The sequence below is a fragment of the Schistocerca serialis genome, chromosome 9 (genome assembly GCF_023864345.2).
Source record: "Schistocerca serialis cubense isolate TAMUIC-IGC-003099 chromosome 9, iqSchSeri2.2, whole genome shotgun sequence".
In the NCBI taxonomy this organism is placed as follows: domain Eukaryota; kingdom Metazoa; phylum Arthropoda; class Insecta; order Orthoptera; family Acrididae; genus Schistocerca; species Schistocerca serialis.
This window is the reverse complement of record NC_064646.1, coordinates 426714316-426736779: the sequence shown is the minus strand read 5'-3', so window position 1 is coordinate 426736779 and position 22464 is coordinate 426714316. Positions and strand designations below refer to the sequence as shown.

Sequence of the window (22464 nt, the reverse complement as noted above, 5' to 3'; positions counted from 1 at the left end):
GAATTAGGATAGACAGTTACTGAACATGTGAAATATGTGTTGAAAAGCAGGCAGACTTATTTAATAGTAGACTATTAGATCTCCATCCTGGACTTTCCACTGCTTTACAAAGAGCACATGTTATGGCGTGGACCCTGGAATTAGTGAAGCTCATTAGCTGTTTTTATGTTCCAAACTTTTTTTCCCACTTTTCATTTCATTTGCCCATATTGTTGTGATACACTATGAGTCTTCTCTCACTAATTATACATATTTGATAAAAAAACTGTGATTTCAAGGTAGAACTACATTAGTTCACTACATGTCCCTTTCTGTGGGATTAAAAAAGTTTGGTACCTAAAAACATGCTTATGTTTCATAAATAGAGCTATAGTGTGACCACCAGTGTATGGCTAGATGAGAGGAAATGCAGATGCCAACAGAAACATGAAGAACTATCCTACTGATAATGCCTTAAAATGAAAAAGGCAAAATGCATCTAGCAAAAATAAAATACAGTGCAGCATGAAAGGACAGTTTTTTATTTACAATACACATATTTCTGTGCCTGATGTGGAGGATGGCCACACAAACAAACATTTGCTCTACTTGAACAGAGAGGGGTAAATATTACATTGATTATGGATCCTTTGCCATACACAGTTGTAGTAATAATGATTACAAAAATACAAATGGTAACTAAAACAAGCAGAAAGATTTATATGTTCTATATCTACACCTATGCTCTGCAAACCTTTGTGAAGTACATGGCAGAGGGTATGACCTGCTGTACCAATTATTAGAGCTTTTTCCCATTCCATTCATGTATGAGCATAGGAAAAATGATTGTTTAAATGCCTCTGTGTATTCTGTAATTAATCTAATCTTATCCTTACAATTCCCGTGGGAGTAGTTTGTTGGGGGTTTCAGTATATTCCTAGAGTTATTATTTGAAGCTGATTCTTAAAACTTTGTCAGTTATCTGTCTCAGGATGGTTTACATCTTTCTTCAAGAGTATGCCAGTTCAGTTCTTTCAACATCTCAGTGACACTCTCAAAGGTCAAACAAATCTATGACAATTCATTCTGCCCTCCTCTGAATACATTCAGTATCTCCTGCTAGTCCTGTTTGGTACAGGTCCCACATACTTTCACAATATTGTAGAATGGGACACACAAGTGATTTTATAAGCAAGTCTTACACTCAAGTATAAGTGGCATTCAAAAAGAAATGAGCCAGAGGCATAAGTACAGAAACCAGTACCTGTATGGTAGAAGTATTGACCCTGGCTGTTGAGACACTTGTCCCACTGTTACACAAGGTAGTGAATGGCTGTCTCATAAAATTCCTGGGGCTTCGATGTGAACCAGTTCCACATGTACGGCTGGACATCGACGTCCACATGAGTGCAGGAAAGGTTATGCTGACATTCTCCTTTGTCCAAGCAGGACCCCTTCTGATTCACTTCCTGCAGCATGGGACAAAAGTGAATGCCCAGCATTACTCGCAAACCCTGACCACCCTTTGCCAAGCGATCAAATCAAAATGATCTGGTAATATCCACTGTGGGGTCATTCTGCTCCATGACAATGCAAAGCCTCATACAGCCAACACAGTCACAGCACTCCTGCAGAAATTTAAATGGGAGGTTCTCGGCTATGTTTCATACAGCACAGACCTTTCTCCCTGTGATTACTCCATTTTTGGTCCCCTTAAAAAGGCTCTGAGAGGCAAACAATTCACCTTGGACAATGACATCCAGCTGTAGGTGTGGAACTGGTTCACATTGCAGCCTGGGAATTTTATGGGAGACCCATTCACTGCCTTGTGTCATAGAGGGACAAGTGTCTCAACAGCCAGGGTCAATACTTCTAACATACACTTACCGGCTTCTGTAATTATGCCTCTGGCTCATTTCTTTTTGAACACCCCTTATATTTGTATGTGCTTACAGATTTACGGATTCTAATTGTGACTCACAAATATTATATAATAGGATACCACGTTCTTTTTTTCATTTTATAAAATGCACAATTATACATTTTGAACATTTAAATCAAGTTTCCAATCATTGCACAGCTTTGAAATCTTATCCAGGTCTGACTGAATATTAGCCAGCTTCATTCAGACTACTTCACTGCAGATAACTGCATCATGTGCAAAAAGTTTGAGGTTACTATTAATATTGTCTGCAAGACCATTAATATACTGCGTGAACAGCAAGGAACACAACACACATCCCTATGGTTGATTCATGCATTCCTGATGCATTTATTAGCAGAAATACAAGTTGGACTGAAGAGTAGCCTCATCCAAAGGTAACAAAAGCACTATATATTTTTTATTTTCACACATAGTTGTTTGCAACTACCAACAGTCACCATAAAAAAAGCAGTGTGTGCCTGACTGACAATGCTATGCAGAGCATTACACAATGTCATGTCATGAACTGTCACATCAGTCTAGAGGCAGGTTCTTTCCATCTGCAATGTAGTTTCCAGAATTACACATCAAGAATAACTATGAAAAGAGAGTTGAAACTTTGCTTTGCACATCCACAAAGCAGTGTAGTAAAGTGTTAAAGTGTGATCATATGGGGTATCAAACAAAATTTGTAACTGGATTGAGGATTTCTTGGTAGGGAGGACATAGCATGGTATTTAGGATGGAGAGTCAACAGCAAAAGTAGATGTACCTTCGAGTGTGCCCCATGGAAATGTATTGGCACCATTGGTGTTCATGTTATATGTTAACGAGCTGTCAGACAATAAATATTGCAACCACAGACATTTTGCAGATGATGCAGTTATCTATAATGAAGCACAGTCTGAAAAAAGGCTGCTCTAATATTCAGTCACATCTTAATAAGATTTGAAAATGGTGCAAAAATAGACAACTTCTTAAAATGAAGTGTCCTATGACGACAAAGTCAATGAGTCACCATTGGAATTAGTCAACTCACATAAACATCTGGGGGAATGATTTGTATAGGTATGAAATGGAAGGTCACACAGGCTAAGTCATACGTAATGTAGCTGACAGATCTAGATCTTTCAGAATAAAGGTGTAGATATCGATGTAAAAGCCATGTGTACCAAATGTAACATGGTTTCATTAGCTTCAAAGACCATCATCAGATAACAGTCTATTACCATCAAAAAGGTAAGAAACTGACAAAATTTGGAAACAATATTGTGAATGAAAATGTGTTACAGAATTCACAGAGTAAAATAGTCTTGACACCTGAACTTGTGATAAAACAAGAAATATATTAGAAAGGCATAAAAAATATAAAGAGGAAAAAAAGGAGATGTGGAAAGGGGATTTGTACAAGATGAAGCAAATTAGGTTACAGCTTCATATCATGTGACACCAAATATGAAATCAGAAATATAGCAATTACCTTAATGTTAATAATGAAACAAACTGAATGTTCAAACAAATAAAAATAGACTGCTAAGATTATGTATCTACTTACAGTAAAACAACAAAATACAACCAGTTTACAGTAGTTTAGTGTAAGAAACATAAATAAATACAAAATAAAGTAAATGAAAAAGATCCCTCAACTAATGTAAAAATTATGGGAAATAATAGTATATGGTGGAGTTTGTCTTTGATTTGGAATTATGTGACCTATGGATCATCAGGATCAACAGCCATCTGGTACATATTTCTCTACAACTTCTCACTCTGTCTGACCCACCTAACTCAATTATTTAAAAACCAACTCACAAAGTGGCAGCAGGAGAACACAGATATAAAAAGGTATTAAAATCTGCAAGATTTTGAAGCCAGTAGCTCCTTCTTCTGGCAGAAGGGTTGAAGGGGCAGGAAGAGAGATGAAAGAAAAGGTCTGGCGAGGTTTAGGGAATGTGGAGAGTTCAGAGAAGTCACCCAGAAGCACAGGTCAGGCAAGACTTACCAGATAGAATAAGAAGGAAAGACTGTCTCAACCATCTGGTAAGTCCCCCCAAACTCACCAGACCTTGTCGCTCATCTCTCTTCCTGCACCTTCAACCCTTCTACCAGAAGAAGGCGCCACTGGCTCTGAAGGCATGCAAAATTTCAGTGCCTTTTTATATGTGTGTTCTCCTGTCACCAATAGTGAGTAAATTTTTTATCTGTCCAACAACTTTTAAACTATAAAAAAGGGCCATTAGAATCTTGTTTGGGTGCAAGCCTAGAGACTCTTGTAAACTCCTGTTTAAGAAATCTAGTATTCCTCCATTACCATGTGTATACATTATGGAAACCCTTTTGTTCTTTAAATTAAATGTAATAGGCAAGGACTGGAGACTGCAAAAAAACTGTGATATACATGAGCACTTTACCAGACAAAACAGAAACTTACATATGACTCAAATCAGCACAGCACTGTGCCGAAAAGGTACTTTTCACATGGGAGTTAAGCTTTATAACAAACTTCCCGAAAACATAAAAGCTATCACTGAGGTCAATACATTTGGAAAATATCTTAAGTCATGTTTACAGCATCACTGCTTTTACTCCATTGAACAATATCTAAATTTCTGAAATGTGTTATATAAATACTTACGTGTAAAGTGTATTACTGTAACCTTAAATATGTATGCCTTGTAATGACTTTCAGCCTGTATATTTATAACTTGACTTGTCCAATGTCTTATGCATAAGCTGCTATGTAGACAACAGGGCCAATAAAAAATACAATACAATACAATACATATTTTGTGAGTTTTGAAACAGGTGACTCATACATAATCCCTTACCAAAAGTAGCTTACAAATTTGGTATCAACTTGCAGTAAAACAACAAAATACAATCAGTTTACAATAATTTAGTGTAAAAAAATAAATAAATACAAAATAAAGTAAATGAAAAAGATGCCTCAACTACTGTAAAAATTAACTGTCCTACAGATTGCTGCTGAAAGATTCCATTAACATCAAAAGTGAAACAGATTTAATGCATACATATTGTCTGGTATATTTTGTTACATTAAAACATAAATAATTAAGTTCCAAAATTGTAATACGGCACTTTCCAGGCTATTTAGTAAAATGAATGAGAATACATACATCATGAAACTTGCAGAGAGATCTACGAATTCTGCATAAGCTTGGGCAATAAGTTCTTGCCATGTTGGGTTTGTCATTTTTCTTCGTATGGGAGCCAGTCTTTGCTTTAGTATCTCACAAGCACGCAGTGTTGCCTGTAAACATTAATTCTAGTCATATGAAGATAAAAAATACAAATGAAATTATCAAAGGCAATTATTTTCTCATGAAATTGTGCATTTACTTACATATGCACAGCATTCACTAGTTTGACTTCCTCCTGTTGCATAGTCATTGGGAGATGTAAAGGTAGTGGTTGGCCTTATGTTTACAAGATCCACTGAAATCCCCAAAGCACTTGCAGCAACTTGGGCAACCTAAAATGTTATTTAAACATTTTATGTCCCTAATGATCTTCATTAAACACAAAATGGTATCATGGTTCAAATATAAAGTATAATAACAATAAATTTATTAAATGTGATAAAAAATGTGAAATACATATTTCATTTTTTTGTGTATCCTCTAAGTCCAGCAGCAATCTTATTTTCTTACTGAAGAAAGTGGACTTCTAAGCTCATAAAAAGCTGCTCATACTGTGTAGGAAAATGTGCATTTAGATTCTGCTGGCCTGTTTTTAGGTTCCATGTGCACTACTACTGCCACTACCATGGCCTTGGATAAGGCCTTTGACCTAGAAAGCACCCCCAAGCACTTTGGTGTCTGATAAAACGACAGCATTTATGTCCTGTGACTTCTAATGACAAGATTCAATACCTTCACAGTGTGATTTTCCATCACTCAACCAGTCTACAAAATACCTTTGCCTCTTGCATCTACTCAGCGTGCGCTACTTCAATCCCCATCACAGGCATATTCTACCCCATCAGAGGCCAGCCCATAAGTTAAAGTATACAAGATGTTCAATAAGTAATGCAACACACATTTGTATCTGAAAGCAGGTTTGTTTAATTCAGGAGTCCAATACGCTTTATTATTCTTCACTCTTTTGGCTACAAAACCCCATTTATCAACATAACCTCCATTTGGTGCAACAGCCTTACACCACCTTACATCTCATTGCATCAGTATCCATATACTGCTTCCCATGAAGTCCATCTATCATTGGGCAAACAGATGGAAGTTGGAAGGTGGGAGGTAGGAGATGTAGGGTGGACAAGGAAGAGCAGTCCAATTAAGTTTTGTGAGCTTCTGATGACTGTGTCAATGCTACCAACAAAGACAGTGAGTTGTGCAGAAGTGTTTGATTGTGTTCCCTTGATTACCTCAAATGAGAATGTCTGCATGTTCCAGCATTGCAGGATCCACAAGCATGCATAGCTGGAGACTGGACAGGTCAGCATGACCTCGTTGTGATGATGACAGTTGTCTCACCCAATGGCTCACCATGCCTTTGTTTGCTGCCAGGTCAGAATAGAGATTCTGCAAGTGCCTGTGAAGATTTGTGATTCTCTGGTTTTCTGGTGAAAGAAACTTAGTAACAGCTCTCTGCTTCAAATGCTGTTACAGATTGCAGTTTGAAAGCTACTGTGCTATCACCTGTTGGACCTTCACAGAACTATAGGAACAAAAATGAGAATATTCCATGATGTCCCACAACAAATGCTGCATTTTTTCAACTGAAATTAGCTGAGGAAAATGTGTTGCATTACTTACTGAACTCCCCTCTTAGTTATGTCATGTATGAGCTCTGCTGCAACTGCTGCATAGACTTCTATGTGTGCTTATCATCAACCATCTGTCCATCTGTATGAATGGACACTGCAAAAGGGGAGAGGGAAAGGGCAGGAGGTTGGAGAGAGGCAAAGGAAGGTGCAGGAAAGGATAGGAGGGTGGAGGGAGGGACAGGATGTGGAGGGATGGAGAAGGAGGAACAGGACGGGGAGGGAGGGACAGGAGGGGGGAGGGAGGGATGGGAGGAGGAGAGATGGGGATGTGGGAAAGGAGCAAAGGTGTGGGAAGTGAAACAGGGTGCAGAAGGGGAAGGAGGATGCAGGAAGAGAGAGAGTGTGCGGGAGGGGAGAGAGAGGAGGGAGAAGGAAGGGTGGAGTGACTGACAGGAGGCAGAGGGATGCATTTGGCAGGGGAAGGAGGGACAAGAGGGGAAGGGACTGGTGGGAAGGGAGAGGGAGGGAGGGATGAGAGGGTAAGGGATGGAAGGGCTGCAATGGCAGGTGAAGGAGGGGTTCAGAGGGGAGAGACAGAGCAGGAGACGAGGGGGCAGGAGGGGAGCGAGTGGGCAGTACAGGTGAGAGGGGAGGAACAGAAAGGGGGAGGGACCAAAGGAGAGGGAGAATGCTCACACAGTGAAGGGAAGAAAAGTGAGAAAGCATTATGTGATCCATATGGGGAAGGAGTGGCTTGGACAGAAGAGATAAGGTGAGGCATTAGGAAGTGGGTTAGCAGAAACATAAGGTAGGGTGATGATGATGATGTTTGGTTTGTGGGGTGCTCAACTGCACAGTCATCAGCACCCGCGCAAATTCCCAATTTTCACAGTCCAATTTTTTTCACATTCCATTCCAACCTCTGTCATGAATGATGATGATGATGAAATGATGTGGACAACACAAAAACACAGTCCCTGGGCAGAGAAATTCACCAACCTGGCTGGGAATTGAACCCAGGACCCAGTGACCCAGAGGCAGCAATGCTAACTGCTAGACCACTTAGGTCAGGATGATTGGAAGACCACAGGATATGCTGGAGAGACAATTGCCACTTGCATGGTTCAGAGAAACCAGTGTTGGAAAGGATTACCCAAATGGTTTGCTTAGTGAAGCAGCTGTTGAAATTATCTGTGTTGTAGCATGCAGCATGTTCGACAACTGGATGGTCCAGTTTGCCATTTGCAACAATTTGATGTCGGCAATTCATGCAAGTAGACAGTTGGTTACTTCTCATGTACACATGAAATGCTGCACTGTAATTGCAGCATAGCTGATATATAACATGGGTGCTTTCACACATGATCCTGCCTTTTACAGAGTAGGAAATGCCTGAATGCACTGCAGTAAGAGGTGGTGTGTGGGTGTATGGGACTGTAACTGTGTCTGCCTCAGCTAACTCTGAAAACTTTCCTTTGTCCTAGCTAAACTCCAGTCACATGTCCGCTTTCTGAAATCTTGGCTGGCACATGGTATACCTCCTAACAAGCTCACTGTTAAAACTGGCATCTTGGACTGTCACCCATCCTGCCATATTTGACAGCATCTACTTCACAAAATCCTTTCACTCAGTGACCACAATTTCCTGTATGTTATTTCTGCAATAGAAACTCTTGCCCTTCAACAGTTATTACAGCATTCCCACCACCATCTGTGGAAGCTGTCCCAGAATTGCTGCCCTATGCCCACATTGCATGGCATTACCTATTGTCAAGAATAAGATTACTACTACAATACAAGCTCCCTGCCATACCACATTGCTCCCCGATCATGCGTTGCTGACTTATTCTGCCTTCTGCATACCCAAAATTTCCTCCATCCTCCATGAAGTACACTGAACACCCATAATGTAACACTGTTATCAACCTTCCTGTCAAAACTCTGAAATATGTGGAAGTCTCAGAACTTTCTAATGCCCTCACCATTAGTCCTAAATCTAAGTTCAACCAGACCTGACTTTCCTTTACTAGTTTTCTATAGTGCAACCATTTCTTCACCACTCACTCCATTGACAATAGTAACCCAACACCTCACACAGAACCATGTTTAAAACAGTACAAAGGTCCCTCCAGCCATGATCCTCCACCCTTTCCATCCAGTTGTCCTTTAACAAGTTTCTCACTTCTAATCTGGCCTCACCTTCCTTTCCTAAATCCCTCTCCATTGAGTTCAATATCACATCAATGGCACACACAGCTATCTATAATATGAAAACCAATCTACATCTACATACATACTCCGCAAACCATCATATGGTGCATGGCAGAGGGTACCTCGTACCACAACTAGCATCTTCTCTCCGTGTTCCACTCTCAAACAGAACGAGGGGAAAATGACTGCCTATATGCCTCTGTATGAGTCCTAATCTCTCTTATTTTATCTTTGTGGTCTTTCCGCAAAATGTAAGTTGGCGGCAGTGAAATTGTACTGCAGTCAGCCTCAAATGCTGGTTCTCTAAATTTCCTCAGTAGCGATTCATGAAAAGAACTCCTCCTTTCCTCTAGAGACTCCCACCTGAGTTCCTGAAGCATTTCCGTAACATTCGCGTGATGATCAAACCTACCAGTAACAAATCTAGCAGCTCGCCTCTGAATTCCTTCTATGTCCTCCCTCAATCCAACCTGATAGGGATCCCAAACGCTTGAGCAGTACTCAAGAATAGGTCGTATTAGTGTTTTATAAGTGGTCTCCTTTTCAGATGAACCACATCCTCTCCAAATTCCACCAATGAACCAAAGACGACTATCCGCCTTGCCCACAACTGCCATTACATGCTTGTCCCACTTTATATCGCTCTGCAACGTTACACCCAAATATTTAATCAATGTGACTGTGTCAAGCACTACATTACAAATGGAGTATTCAAACATTGCAGGATTCTTTTTCCTATTCATCTGCATTAATTTACATTTATCTATATTTAGAGTTAGCTGCCATTCTTTACACCAATCACAAATTCTGTCCAAGTCATCTTGTATCCTCCTACAGTCACTCAACTATGATACCTTCCTGTACACCACAGCATCATCAGCAAACAGCTGCACATTGCTATCCACCCTATCCAAAAGACCATTTATGTAGATAGAAAACAACAGTGGACCTACCACACTTCCCTGGGGCACTCCAGATGATGCCCTCACCTCCAATGAACACTCACCATCAAGGACAACGTATTGAGTTCTATTACTTAAGAAGTCTTCGAGCCACTCACATACTTGGGAACCAATCCCATATGCTCATACGTTAGTTAGGAGTCTGCAGTGGGGCACTGAGTCAAATGCTTTCTGGAAGTCAAGGAATATGGCATCTGTCTGATACCCTTCATCCATGGTTCGCAAGATATCATGTGAAAAAAGGACGAGTTGCGTTTCGCAGGAGCGATGCTTTCTAAAGCCATTCTGATGCATGGACAGCAACTTCTCTGTCTCAAGGAAACTCATTATATTTGAACTGAGAATATGTTTGAGAATCCTGCAACAAACCGATGTTAAGGTTATTGGTCTGTAATTTTCAGGCTCCGTCCTTCTACCCTTCTTATATACAGGCGTCACCTGCGCTTTATTCCAGTCGCTCGGGACTTCATGTTGGGCAAGAGATTCATGATAAATGCAAGCTAAGTAACAAGCCAATGCAGTAGAGTACTCTCTATAAAACCGAACTGGAATCCCATCAGGACCTGGCGATTTATTTATTTTCAACCCATTCAGCTGCTTCACAACCCCAGGGATGTCTATCACTATGTCCTCCATATGGGAATCTGTACGAGACTCAAATGGCGGTATGTTTGTATGATCCTCCTGTGTGAAAGATTTCTCAAATGCTAAACTTAAAATTTCAGCTTTCGTTTTACTGTCTTCCATTGACAGGCCAGAGTGATCAGTGAGTGACCGGATGGAAGCCTTTGACCTGCTTACCGATTTTACATAAGACCAGAATTTCCTTGGGTTTTCAGCAAGATCTTTTGATAAGGTATGACGGTGGTAGTGGTTGAATGCTTTGTGTATTGCGCTTTTTACAGCAGCACGAATCTCTACTGACTTTTGCTTGTCATTCTCCTGATCTTTCTTGTACAACAAGTGCAACTGCCTTTGCTTCCTGAGCATTCTCCGAATTGCGCTGTTAAACCACAGTGAGTCTTTTCCATCCGTAACCCACTTTTTTGGCACATACTTGTCCAATGCGTGATTTACAATGTGTTTAAAATTTGCCCATAATTCTTCCACGTCCATCATATCAGAAGTAAATGAAGCTGAGTCATTTACTAAGTGGGATGCAAACAACTGCTCATCTGCTCTTTCTATTAAGAATACCCTCCTAGCCCTCTTGACCGACTTTTTAACTTTTGTAACCATAGTCGTAATGACAACATCATGATCACTAATCTCTGTCTCTACACTGACACTGTCGATGTGGTCTGGTGTGTTCGTGGCTACCAAATCTAAAATATTTCCATTACGCGTTGGCTGTCAATTTAGCTGATCAACACAGTTTTCGGATAATGTGTTCAAAAGTAATTCACACGATGGCTTGTCTGTACCACCTGTAATGAATCCATAGACATTCAAGTCTATACTAGGTAGGTTGAAGTCGCCTCTGACTAATATAGTATGATCTGGGTACTTCTGCGATACAGAATGTAGTCTCCCTTTGAATGATTCTAGAACTGTCACAGTGGAACCTGGTGGCTGGTAATAACACCCCATAATTAACTTTATTTCCCCTAGCCCTGTTAAATGTGTCCAGATAATTTCACAATCACACTCTACTTCGACCTCAGTAGACACAATATTTTTGTCAACTGCAATGAAGACACCACCCCCTATTGTGTCTAATCTGTCTTTCCAATACGTTCCAACCCTCACTAAATATTTCAGAACTTCCTATCTCAGGGTTCAACCAGGTCTCAGTCCCAAGAATAATTTGTGTGCCACATGCTTCCTGGAGGGCAGTAAATTCAAGAAATTTATTCTGAACACTCTGAAAATTTACTGCTAATATATACTGAGCGCCTCTTGATCCCCTGCCTACATGTCGACTGGTGAGTGTTCATCAGGACACCTTGCACTACTGCCTAGCTTAAAAAACCCCCATGTGCACGCCACAAGTACTCTGCTACCTGAGTACCCGCTTCCTTTGTGTAGTGCACCCCTGACCTGTCTAGGGGCATCCTACAATTCCCCACCCAATAGCGCAAGTCTATAAATCTGCAGCCAAGACCATCACAGAGTCGACGAAGACTCTGGTTGAGGCCCTCCACTTGGCTCCAAACGAAAGGACCCCGATCCACTCTGGGAACGATGCTGGAAATAGAGAGCTCTGCTTGCACCCCACGTGCGGGGCCAGCGGTCTTCACTAAATCCACCAGCCACCTGTACGATTTGAGGATCACCTCAGAACGCAAGTGACAGGCATCATTGGTGCCGATGGGAGCAACTACTTGCAGATGTCTGCACCCCGTACGCTCGATAGCCACAGGCAAGGCCACCTTCACATTTTGGATGAGGCCCCCAGGCAGACAAACCGAGTGCACATTGAATTTCTTTCCAGCCCTGTACACTAATTCCCTAAGGGGCTCCATCACCCGCCTAACATTGGACCTCCCAATAACCAGCAAGCCTTTGCCCCCGTGTGCCTGCTCGGGCCCTGCTGAAGGAGCGGCCACTTGCCCACTGATAAGATGAATGGGCAAAGTCAGCCAGCCAGCCTCCACATTGACCCTCCGCCTCGAGCGACATGAATGTATTGCAGTTCGCCACTCACTCTGAGGTGAGGGCGGCCCCAACACGCCGGGTACACTAGAAGGTGCCTTGGCGGCTGAGGCAGTGGACGCAGCAAGCAACACCTGGGGTTTCTCAAGTGACGCGCCAGACCCTCCGCCATCACTGCACCTCAAGGCAGGAGCCTGAAGGCAGCTGACCGTGGCCAACAGCACGCTCAGCTGCTTGTGAACCACGGCCAGTTCCTCCTGCGCCCGCGCACAGCACGCACACACCCTATCCATCCCACTGCTAATATCTAACGACTCCAAAAACTTATACTCTACAGCTATTAATAAGCAATATTACTCCTCTCAAATATGAGAATATGCAAGGATTTTATGTAATTAAATATGCAAGTGCATAAAACACTCTGAAAGAAATTAAGAATCAAACTACAAAACAAATATGAAAGCTAAATATGCGACTCACTACTGCACTGATACTTCACCAGCGGCTACTCAAGGCTCACTGAGAGAGAGGCCTAATCATTCTTCTTGCAGACAAAGGTGACACAGTGATTATGGATGTTGTGGCTGAAGGTCTTTGTCAGTTTTCCTGTACCTCTGCATACAAACCTTACAACCATGATCCCATCTCAGCAATCCATCAGACCTCCAGCAGCCCCCAGGTCCTTACATATACATTACTACTCTGCAATTCACGCTAGAATACCTGGCAGGGGGTTCTCCAAACTGCCTTCAGACTATTTTCCTACCCATTCCATTCTCTAATAGCACCTGGGAAAAATGAAAACTTAAATCTTTCTATATGAGCTCTGATTTCTCTTACTTTATTATGATGATCATTTCTCCCTATGTAGATTGGTGACATTAAAATATTTTCACATTCAGAGTAGAGTTGGTGATCAAAATTTTGTGAAAAGTTTCACCATAGTGAAAATTACCTTTGCTTATTGATACTCCAACTCGCTTATCATATATGTGACACTCTCTCATTTCATTGAACTTTTCTGGACTTTTTCAATGCCCTCTGGCAACCCTATTTAGTAAGAATCCCATACCACACAGCAATGCTCTAGTAGAGGACAGACAAGCATAGTGTAGGCAGTCTCTTTAGTAAACCTGTTGACTATTATAAGCATTCTACCAATATAACACAGTCTTGCTTTGCCATCCCTGCATTGTCTATGTGACAATTTAAGTTCTTTGTTATTGTATTTCCTAGGTCTTTGGTTGAATTGACAGCTTTTAAATTAGTGTATTTATTATATAACCAAAATTTAATGGATTCCTTTTTGTACTCATGTGGATGGCCTTACACTTTTGCTTATTCAGAGACAACAGATATTGTCTCCAAGTCATTTTGTGATTGGTTTTGATCTTTTGATGACTCTACTAGACAATGAATTACAGCATCATTTGCAGACAATCTAAGAAGTCTGCTCACATTGTCTCCTAAATCATTTATATACATTAAGAACAGCAGAGGGCTTAGAACCCTTCCTTCGGGAACACCAGATGTCACTGCTGGTTTACTCCATGATTTTCTGTTGGTTACTATGTACTGCAACCTTTCTGAATCCAGTCACACAACTGAAGCAATACACCATAACCATGCAATTTGATTATAAGTCCCTTAAGAGGAATGCTGTTTAAAGCTTTCTGGAAATTTAGAAATACGAAATCAGTAGGAGATCCCCTGCTAACAGCCCTCCATACTTCATTCAAATATAGAGCTAGTTGTGATTCACAAAAAGAATGACACTTTCTGAATCTGTGCTGACTATGTGTCCATAGACTGTTACTTTGGAGGTAATTCATAATGCTGGAACGTAGTACATGTTCCAAAATCAAATGGTTCAAATGGCTCTGAGCACTATGGGACTTAACTTCTGAGGTTATCAGTCCCCTAGAACTTAGAACTACTTAAACCTAACTAACTTAAGGACGTCACACACATCCATGCCCGAGGCAGGATTCTAACCTGCGACTGTAATGGTGGCGCGGTTCCAGACTGTAGCGCCTAGAACCACTCAGCCACTCCGGCTGGCGTTCCAAAATCCTGCTGCAAATCAAGTCAGTGATATGGGTACATAATTCAGTCAATTACGCCTATTTCCTCCTTGGGTATTGCACAATTTTTCTGTCTTTTGATATGGATCATTCATTGAACAGGCAGTTATATATGATTGCTAGGCATCAGGCTACTGTATCAGTGTACAGTGAAAAGAAGCTAAATGGCATGCAGTATGGACCAGAAGATTTGTCTTTATTAAGTACTTTAAAATGCTTCACTGCACTGAGGGTATCTACTCCTAAGATACTCATGTTCACAGTTGTTTTTGATTCAAATTCTGGAATATGTCATCTGGGAGTGTGAGAATTTTTAAATCAAAGGATTACTGAATGATGGATCCGTCACACTGGGTCAAATGACTCAGCCTTATATTACTGCCCTCCAAGGTCACCGGACCTGACTGTATATGATTATTTACTGTGGGGGATTTATAAAAAACTCTGTTTATGTGCCTCCATTTCCAACAACAATAAATGAACTGAGTCAGACATTGCATAACAGCAGCTGTGGAAGCTATGACTCAATACATGCTCGCTGCAGTGTAGGAACAATTTGAATACCACATTGACATATGCTGTGCACCTCAAGGGGGCCATACTGAACACCGATGAAAAGGTACCAAAAAACTTTTTGAGTTTCCTGTTCATCAAATACAAAATTCATTGTATATGTTTATTAGTTTCAGAAATATAGACATGCCAAATTGGACAAGAAAAAAATCCTGGATTTTTCCTGGATTTCCTGGTTAAAAATACTTTTTTTGCATGAAAATACACTATATCCCAGGAGAAAATATACATTTTTTCCATAATAAGTGACAATACAGTTTCCCTCAGTGCTGTAAAATGTATCAGACCTTTGAATGGTAAAAGTTTTATACACTGGCATAAAACTTTCCTTGGGAAAATATGACATGTAACATGTATTCTCACTTTGTGAAATATGACTACTAGATGATATTTTTCATCAAGAAAAGCTAAGGTTTCACATCAGAATTTTTTTTCTGAGCATGTGATTAAGCAGGATACCAAGAACACAGCTTAAATTGCAGCAGCTAAGTATTTCTGACAAGCACAACTGTAAATTTCACTGCTGTGCACCAAACATTTCATGGGTACCCTGCTTTAATCCATGTTCCATCCAGCACTTTGACTTTTCCATGTAAAAGCCAATTATCTGTGAAATTGAGCAAGAACTCACCTTGCACTTTCCTTGGAAAAAGAATTATACTTTCTGTGATCATTACTGTGCAAATTTTAAATGATGGCATGAATGACTGGTCTTCTGAACCTCAAATTTTTCTAAGTGGCTGGTCCTCAAAGTGCTAAGTTTTGAAAGAATCCAACACTTGATGATTTAAGAAGTTCATTGCACATTCTCACTTTAACATAATTCATCTTGTGTAAAAGGAAAATCTCAAACCACAATATTTTCCTGTGACCTGTTAGAAATGCAAACAGTTGTGACATCATGATCATTGAAAGCAGTTTGTTGTCATGAAGTATTGTGTAGGCTTTGTCCTAAAGCCTTTGACATATTTTGCTGTAGGCAGATACTTGTATGTGCATGGAGTTTCATTGTTGTGAATGCTACATTTTCTTTGCAGCTAAAGTTTTATTTTGATGTTACTCTTTCATTTACGTTTTACTGCTGCAGTATTATAGTGTGGTAGCAGGCTAAAATTAAATTCTTCATTGGAGTATCAGTTCTTAGCAGTCAAAATTACAAAATTTTAACTAAAAACCAGAATGAATTCCCCAAATCTCAAAATATTCTGAGGTATTTGCTGGATAAAAAAATTCCCAGGTTTTTACTGGATTTCTCTGTTGCGCCAGGGCATATACACCTTGAAACTATAATCTGTAATCACCCATTCTGCATTGAAGACACTGCTCAGTTCCTTTGCTTTCTTTCCACAGTTCCTGTACTCCTTGTTGGTCACTGTGGTTGCAACACTCTTATGCACCAACAACCCCATGTCCATGGCCTTGAGGCCAAGGAACACTACCTTCCCCAATGTCCTCTTTCCTAATCCTCATGGCCAATCTTATTGAGACCCACAATTATTTCACTTTCAAAGGCCAAATCTATGAACAAATTTGTGGTACTGATATAAGTACTTGCACAGCAATATTCTATGCCATCTTATTTATGGGGCATCTGGAAGAATCCTTCCTATTCAGTCAACACATAAAACACTTTGCCTGGTTCAGATGCACTGATGACATTTTCATGATCTGGGCTCATGACAGGGTCAACCTTTATTCTTTCCTCCATAACCTCAACACCTACTTCCAAATCCACTTCATCTCCATCTTGCTCAAGTCAATGAGCCCCCTTCCTAAATTATGATCTCCTGTTCTCAGACGGATTGATAAATATGTTAGTTCATATCAAGTGTGCCAACCTCTAACAAAACCTCAACTTTGAAGCTGTCATTTCATCCACGTCAAAAAGTCTCTACCTTCCAGCCTCACCACTCATGCATGCTGGCTGCATAGGAAAGCAGGGGATGTCGAAATGTGCTGCTAACCTTACCACAGCCTTAACTGACAGACAGAATCCTGTCCAGCTGAACCATAAATAGATCTACCATACCATCTTCTCCTCTGACACCAGTAACCCTCCTATCCAGTCACCAACCAGCACTCCTCTGATCACTCAGTATCACCCTGGGCTTGAGAAACTCAACCACCACCATTCACCAGGGCTTTAACTACCTCTCATCATGATCTAAAATGAGGGATATGCTACACAAAATCCTACCCACACCACCTACATTAGTGTTGTGCCAGCCACAAAACCTACAGTATACCCTTGTCCATCCATATTTCAATCCTGCATGCCAAATGTCATTACCTCGTGGTTGACCAAGGAGCAAGACCTATCCTACACACCCTCGTACCACCCGTTACTGCAGTGCAGTCACAGGCATTTTTTACCCTATAAAAGGAAGGGTCATGAGTGAAAGCACCCATGCTTTATATCAGCTATGGTACAATTACTATGCGACATTCTATATGAGCATGACAAGTAACCAACTGTAACCTACTCGCATGAATGGCCACAACCAAACTGTTGTGAACCACAAACTTGACCCTCCAGTTGTTGATCGTGCTGCACACCACAACAAAAATGACTTCAGTAGCTGCTTCACTATGTGAGCCACTTGTATGTTACCTTTCAGCATCAGTTTCTCTGACCTACATAGGCCTCTCCAGAATATCCTGCACCCTTGCAATCCCCCTGGCCTAACTGCTAACCTATTTCCCATTGCCTCACCTTACCTTTTCTCACCTCTCTTCTGTCCACACAACACCTTCCCCATCCAGATCTATAGTACCTTCCCCCTCCCCCGCCCTCCCCCCCCCCCCCCCCCAACATACACTTTTCCACACCTCTCCCTGTTTCTCTTTCCTCCCTGTCTCCCTCCTCATTTCCAGCTTCTCTCCCTCCTCATCTCCAACTTCCTCTCCTTTCCTTCCTCAATTTCCCCCTCTATACATGTCTACCACTTAGTGGCTGAAAAACAAGGCCAGAGGGTAGAGCATATGTCATCTGTCAGAAGACTTGCCTCACACTATCTCACTTCCCCCTCCTCCCTTGTACTTCCTTCCCTACTTCCTCCCCACCCCATCTGCCCAGGCAACTGCTATTGACAATCAACAATCAGTCACTCCATAGATATGGGTGTGTGCATTTGGGTGTTTGAGGGGAGAGTGTTATGCATCAGGTGAATATTAATGAACTACAGTTCATGGGATGGAGTACCACACTTGTTGCACATTGACAATCAACATAGGAGTGGTTAATGCTGTTCTTGGATGATGCTTGAGTTGTCGTCCAATGGTGTCCCATATTCACTCCATTGGCTAAAGATCTGGTGATCGAGTAGGCCAAGGCAACATGTTGAGACTCTGTAGACCATGTTGCATTACAACAGCTATATGTGAGCTAGAGTTACCCTGCTGAAAAACAGCCCTGAAATGCCATTCATGAATGGCAGCAGAGCAGGTCAGAACACCAGATTAAGGTGCAAATCTGAATTCAGTGTGCATGGGTAACCATGAGAGTGCTCTTGTAGTCATACAAAATCACACCCCAGACCACAACTCCAAGTTTAGGTCCAGTGTGTCTAGCATGCAGACAAGTTGGTCACAGGCTCTCATAACCTCCTTCTGACCAAGAAATGGGCATCACTGGCACCAAGACAGATCCAGCTTTCATCAGAAAACACCTCTGCCCTGCCCCCAATGAGCTCTTGCTTGATGTCACTGAAATCAGAAAGATGGGGTTTTGGGGTCAAGGCATTTGACTTGTAGCTTTCCTGGCAGGAACCAATTTGTACCAATTCATTGTGTCACTGTGGGGCTAACTGCTGCTCAAATTGCTGCTGCAAATACCATATGATGCACAAGCCATATGCCAAATATGATTGTCTTCCCTCTCAGTAGTGCCCCAGGGCTGTCTGAAGCCCAGTCTTCTTGAGACTACATATTCTAGCGACCACCTCTGCCAGCAATCATGTATTATTGCTGCATTCCTGTCAAGTCTTTCGAAACTATCAACTATCACAGAAGGAACATCCAGTTTCTTGTAGTGCTATTACACAATCTCATTCAAACTTAGTGAGAGAGATAATAGCTTCTTTGTCACCTTAAACATGTTCCTGACTGATATCAACCTACCACATCCAATCTAAAAGTTAACTATTGCTAATGACTTTTGCAGTGTGTATTTAAAGCAAACATGATTTGCATTCTCATAGTAGCACTACTAGTGCCACTCTTATGCAAGTAGTATGAAATATGAATAGATATCATCTTTCAGATGTACAAATGCACCTACTGACTTTCATTTATGTTACACAACTCCTTCTTGGTGTTGTGATTTTTTTCCATCAGTGAATATTATGCCATTTCTACAACTACATTTGATGTTATGTCCAAGGACCTTATGACTAGATTAAATTATTATCTGTTGTTTATATGTATATTCTATGAACAGTTTAAACTACAGTGATTAGTCAAGAAGCTTGAAAACTACAAAAAGCTTATGTACTACACCTAATAACATGGTCCAGGGTGTTTTACAATTCCTTTTAATAGCTTTTAGCTGTCATAGAGGGGCCTTAATAAATAAAGTTTGGCAGTGAATCCATATCAAGAAATTCACCATTTGAATGTAAAATAAGCTTGAAGATTAGATCACTTTCAAGTCTACCACTTCACAGTGTGCACACAGCAATGTTTCTAGTACTTGTCATCAGGTTCTCTTCTTCATGAAAAAGGATATCCTCTTCAAAGTCAAGAGTTTGGCATGCCCTGAGAGCACCACAGTCAAACCCCCTAGTTGTGAATGTGCCAGTTTCTTGCAGCCATTGCTGTAGTCAGATAAAAGTAGTATGTGATATTATAATTATGACAGAGAATGATGATGGTGCCCTCTTCCCAGTTTTTGGGTGAATGACGATGGGAGGGGATTATAAAGTATTTGATCTTCAATTTTTTTTATATCCAAGTGCTACATTTACAAAAATGGGTTCCTCATCAAAACTTTATCTACTAAGTCTCCTCTTCAACACCTAGAAGGCTGTAACAGCTATTGTGAAACACCTTATACATTCTTCTGTTTGTACTTTTATCTGATTTTCTTTACAACAAATAGCTTGCAAAAATCATCTAGTTTTACCTTGGTATTGATGCCCTGGCCACACTCAACTCCCCCAATGGCAACAGAAACAGTCCCATCTCCAGCATAAATTGTCACAGCAGCATGAAAATTCATAGAAATCTTCAGGAGATATCTCATTGTCACAATTGCGATACCTCTTTTTCTCCACCGGTTTTTCTGTTTATGACAAAAAGATTAAATAAAGTTCTTAAGTCTATTGATATTTCACTGTACTGATATCTTAAAAATATTAATGAAATCAGTTTTATTCAACAGGGTATCCACACTTCTCCAGCATAGTTGATTTTAAAGTCATACCTTATTGAAGTGCTCCACACGATTCTTCCTTTCCTCAAACTCTGTTTTAGTTTTCCAATATTTTATCATATTACCAACTTCTTCATAACTTGGACTAAGATTCTGGATTTTAATATCTACTGGATTCCTCCCAATTGTTTTGGCAATATGTTCCATCATTTGTTCAGCAAGTGCTATTCCTTCAAGAGAATCTGAAAATGAATACTTTTCATTTTTAAAAGTTCAGTGCATGCCAAGCACAAGTGACTTACAGCAAATGTCAAGTTGCCATGAGTTCCAGCTGTATTAGCTGAAATTGCTTGATGACATCACATGAAACATGGTACTGTTTATTTGAGCTTTTTGAACTGAACTTTTTGCATTTTCAGCTAGACAGAAATGACAAGTTATGAATGGATATGTACTTGACATGTAATGTGTACTATCACACAGCTTTGAATTTCAATTCAGTATGTATCACATGCACAGTAGGAAAACATACTAGCGAGAACAGTCATTAATGATGCAAAATAACAATACAACATGCTTTGCCAGAATTTTCACTACTTCTGTGCATGCTGTAATTATTTTAATATTATCCTCATGCTTGATTTGTGTACTACAATCCCCTGTGGGGATTGTAGTACATTTCTAGAATCATAATTTAAAGCTGGTTCTTGAAACTTTGTTAGTAGGCTTTCTCAAGATAGTTTGTGTCTATCTTCAAGTGTGTGGCAATTCAGTTTCTTCAGATCTCTTTGACACTCTCCCATGGATCAAACAAATCTGTGACCAGTCATGCTCCCCTTCTCTGTATACTTTCAGTATCCTCTGTTATTCCTGTTTGGTATGCATCACACACACTTGAGGAAATTAAAGAGCTGGTTGCAAGAGTGATTTGTAAGCAATTTCCATTGTAGACTGATAGTGCTTCCCTGGTATTCTAACAATAAACTGAAGTCTAGCACCTGCATTAGCCACAACTGATCCTAAGTGACCATTCCATTTCATGTCCTTCCAAAGTGTAACAACTGGGTATTTGTATGAGTTGCCCAAGTCCAATATTGACTCACTGATATTATAATCACAGGGTACAATGCTTTTTTCACTTTGTGAAGCACATAATTTAATGTATTTGAACATTCGGGCGTGCCCCAGGGAAGTGTGTTGGTACCCTTACTGTTCATGTACTGTTACTTATTACAACCTTCTTTTATGTGTGTGTTCTGATGCTGCTTGTGAGTGGAACTTTTTTCCATCCAATTAATTATTTTGAATATTTATGCAGCTTGTTTCAGGCAGTTCTACAATATAAGCAACTGCATCATCTACAAAAAGCCTGAGGTTACTATTAATATTGTCTGCAAAATCATTAATATACAACATGAACAGCGATGGTCCCAACACACTTCCCTGGGGCACACTGGAAGTTACTTCTACATCTGACGATAACTCTCCATCCAAGGTAACATGCTGGATCCTCTCTACAAAAAGACCTCAGTCCAGTCACAAATTTCACTTGATACCCCGTATGATCATGACTTTGACAATAAGTATAGGTATAATACCAACTCAAATGCTTTTTGGAATCCAGAAATACTACAGCTACCTGGTTACCTTGATCCAAACCTTTCAGTATGTCATGTGAGAAAATTGTGAATTGGGTTTCACAGGATAAATGTTTTCGAAATCCATGCTGGTTGGCATGGAGGGGATCATTCTGTTTGAGATACCTTATTATTATTTACCTCAGAATATGTTTCTAAGATTCTAGAACAAATTTATGTCAAAGATACTGGATGGTAGTCTTGTGGATCACTTCTACTACCCATCTTGTAGGTGGGTGTGAACTGTGCTTCCTTCTATCTATTAGGCATGGTTTTTTTTCTTTGTGTCCAAGGGATCAATGAAAAATGAAAGGTAGAAGAGAAGCTAACTCAGTTAGAAATTCAGTATAGACTCTGATAGGAAATCTATTGCGCCCTGAAGCT

General features: G+C 40.5%; 1 protein-coding gene across 1 annotated transcript in view; it reads right to left on the bottom strand.

Moving 5' to 3' along the window:
• The window catches only part of LOC126419759 (uncharacterized), a 316376-nt gene that overhangs the window by 24965 nt on the left and 268947 nt on the right, over positions 1 to 22464 (bottom strand). Inside the window, exons 20-23 of the mRNA XM_050086933.1 lie at positions 20495 to 20685; positions 20195 to 20353; positions 5268 to 5396; positions 5041 to 5174 (exon numbers count right to left, since the gene is read on the bottom strand). Of these exons, the coding sequence (XP_049942890.1) occupies positions 5041 to 5174; positions 5268 to 5396; positions 20195 to 20353; positions 20495 to 20685 (613 nt within the window). The remainder of the gene's footprint in view (positions 1 to 5040; positions 5175 to 5267; positions 5397 to 20194; positions 20354 to 20494; positions 20686 to 22464) is intronic.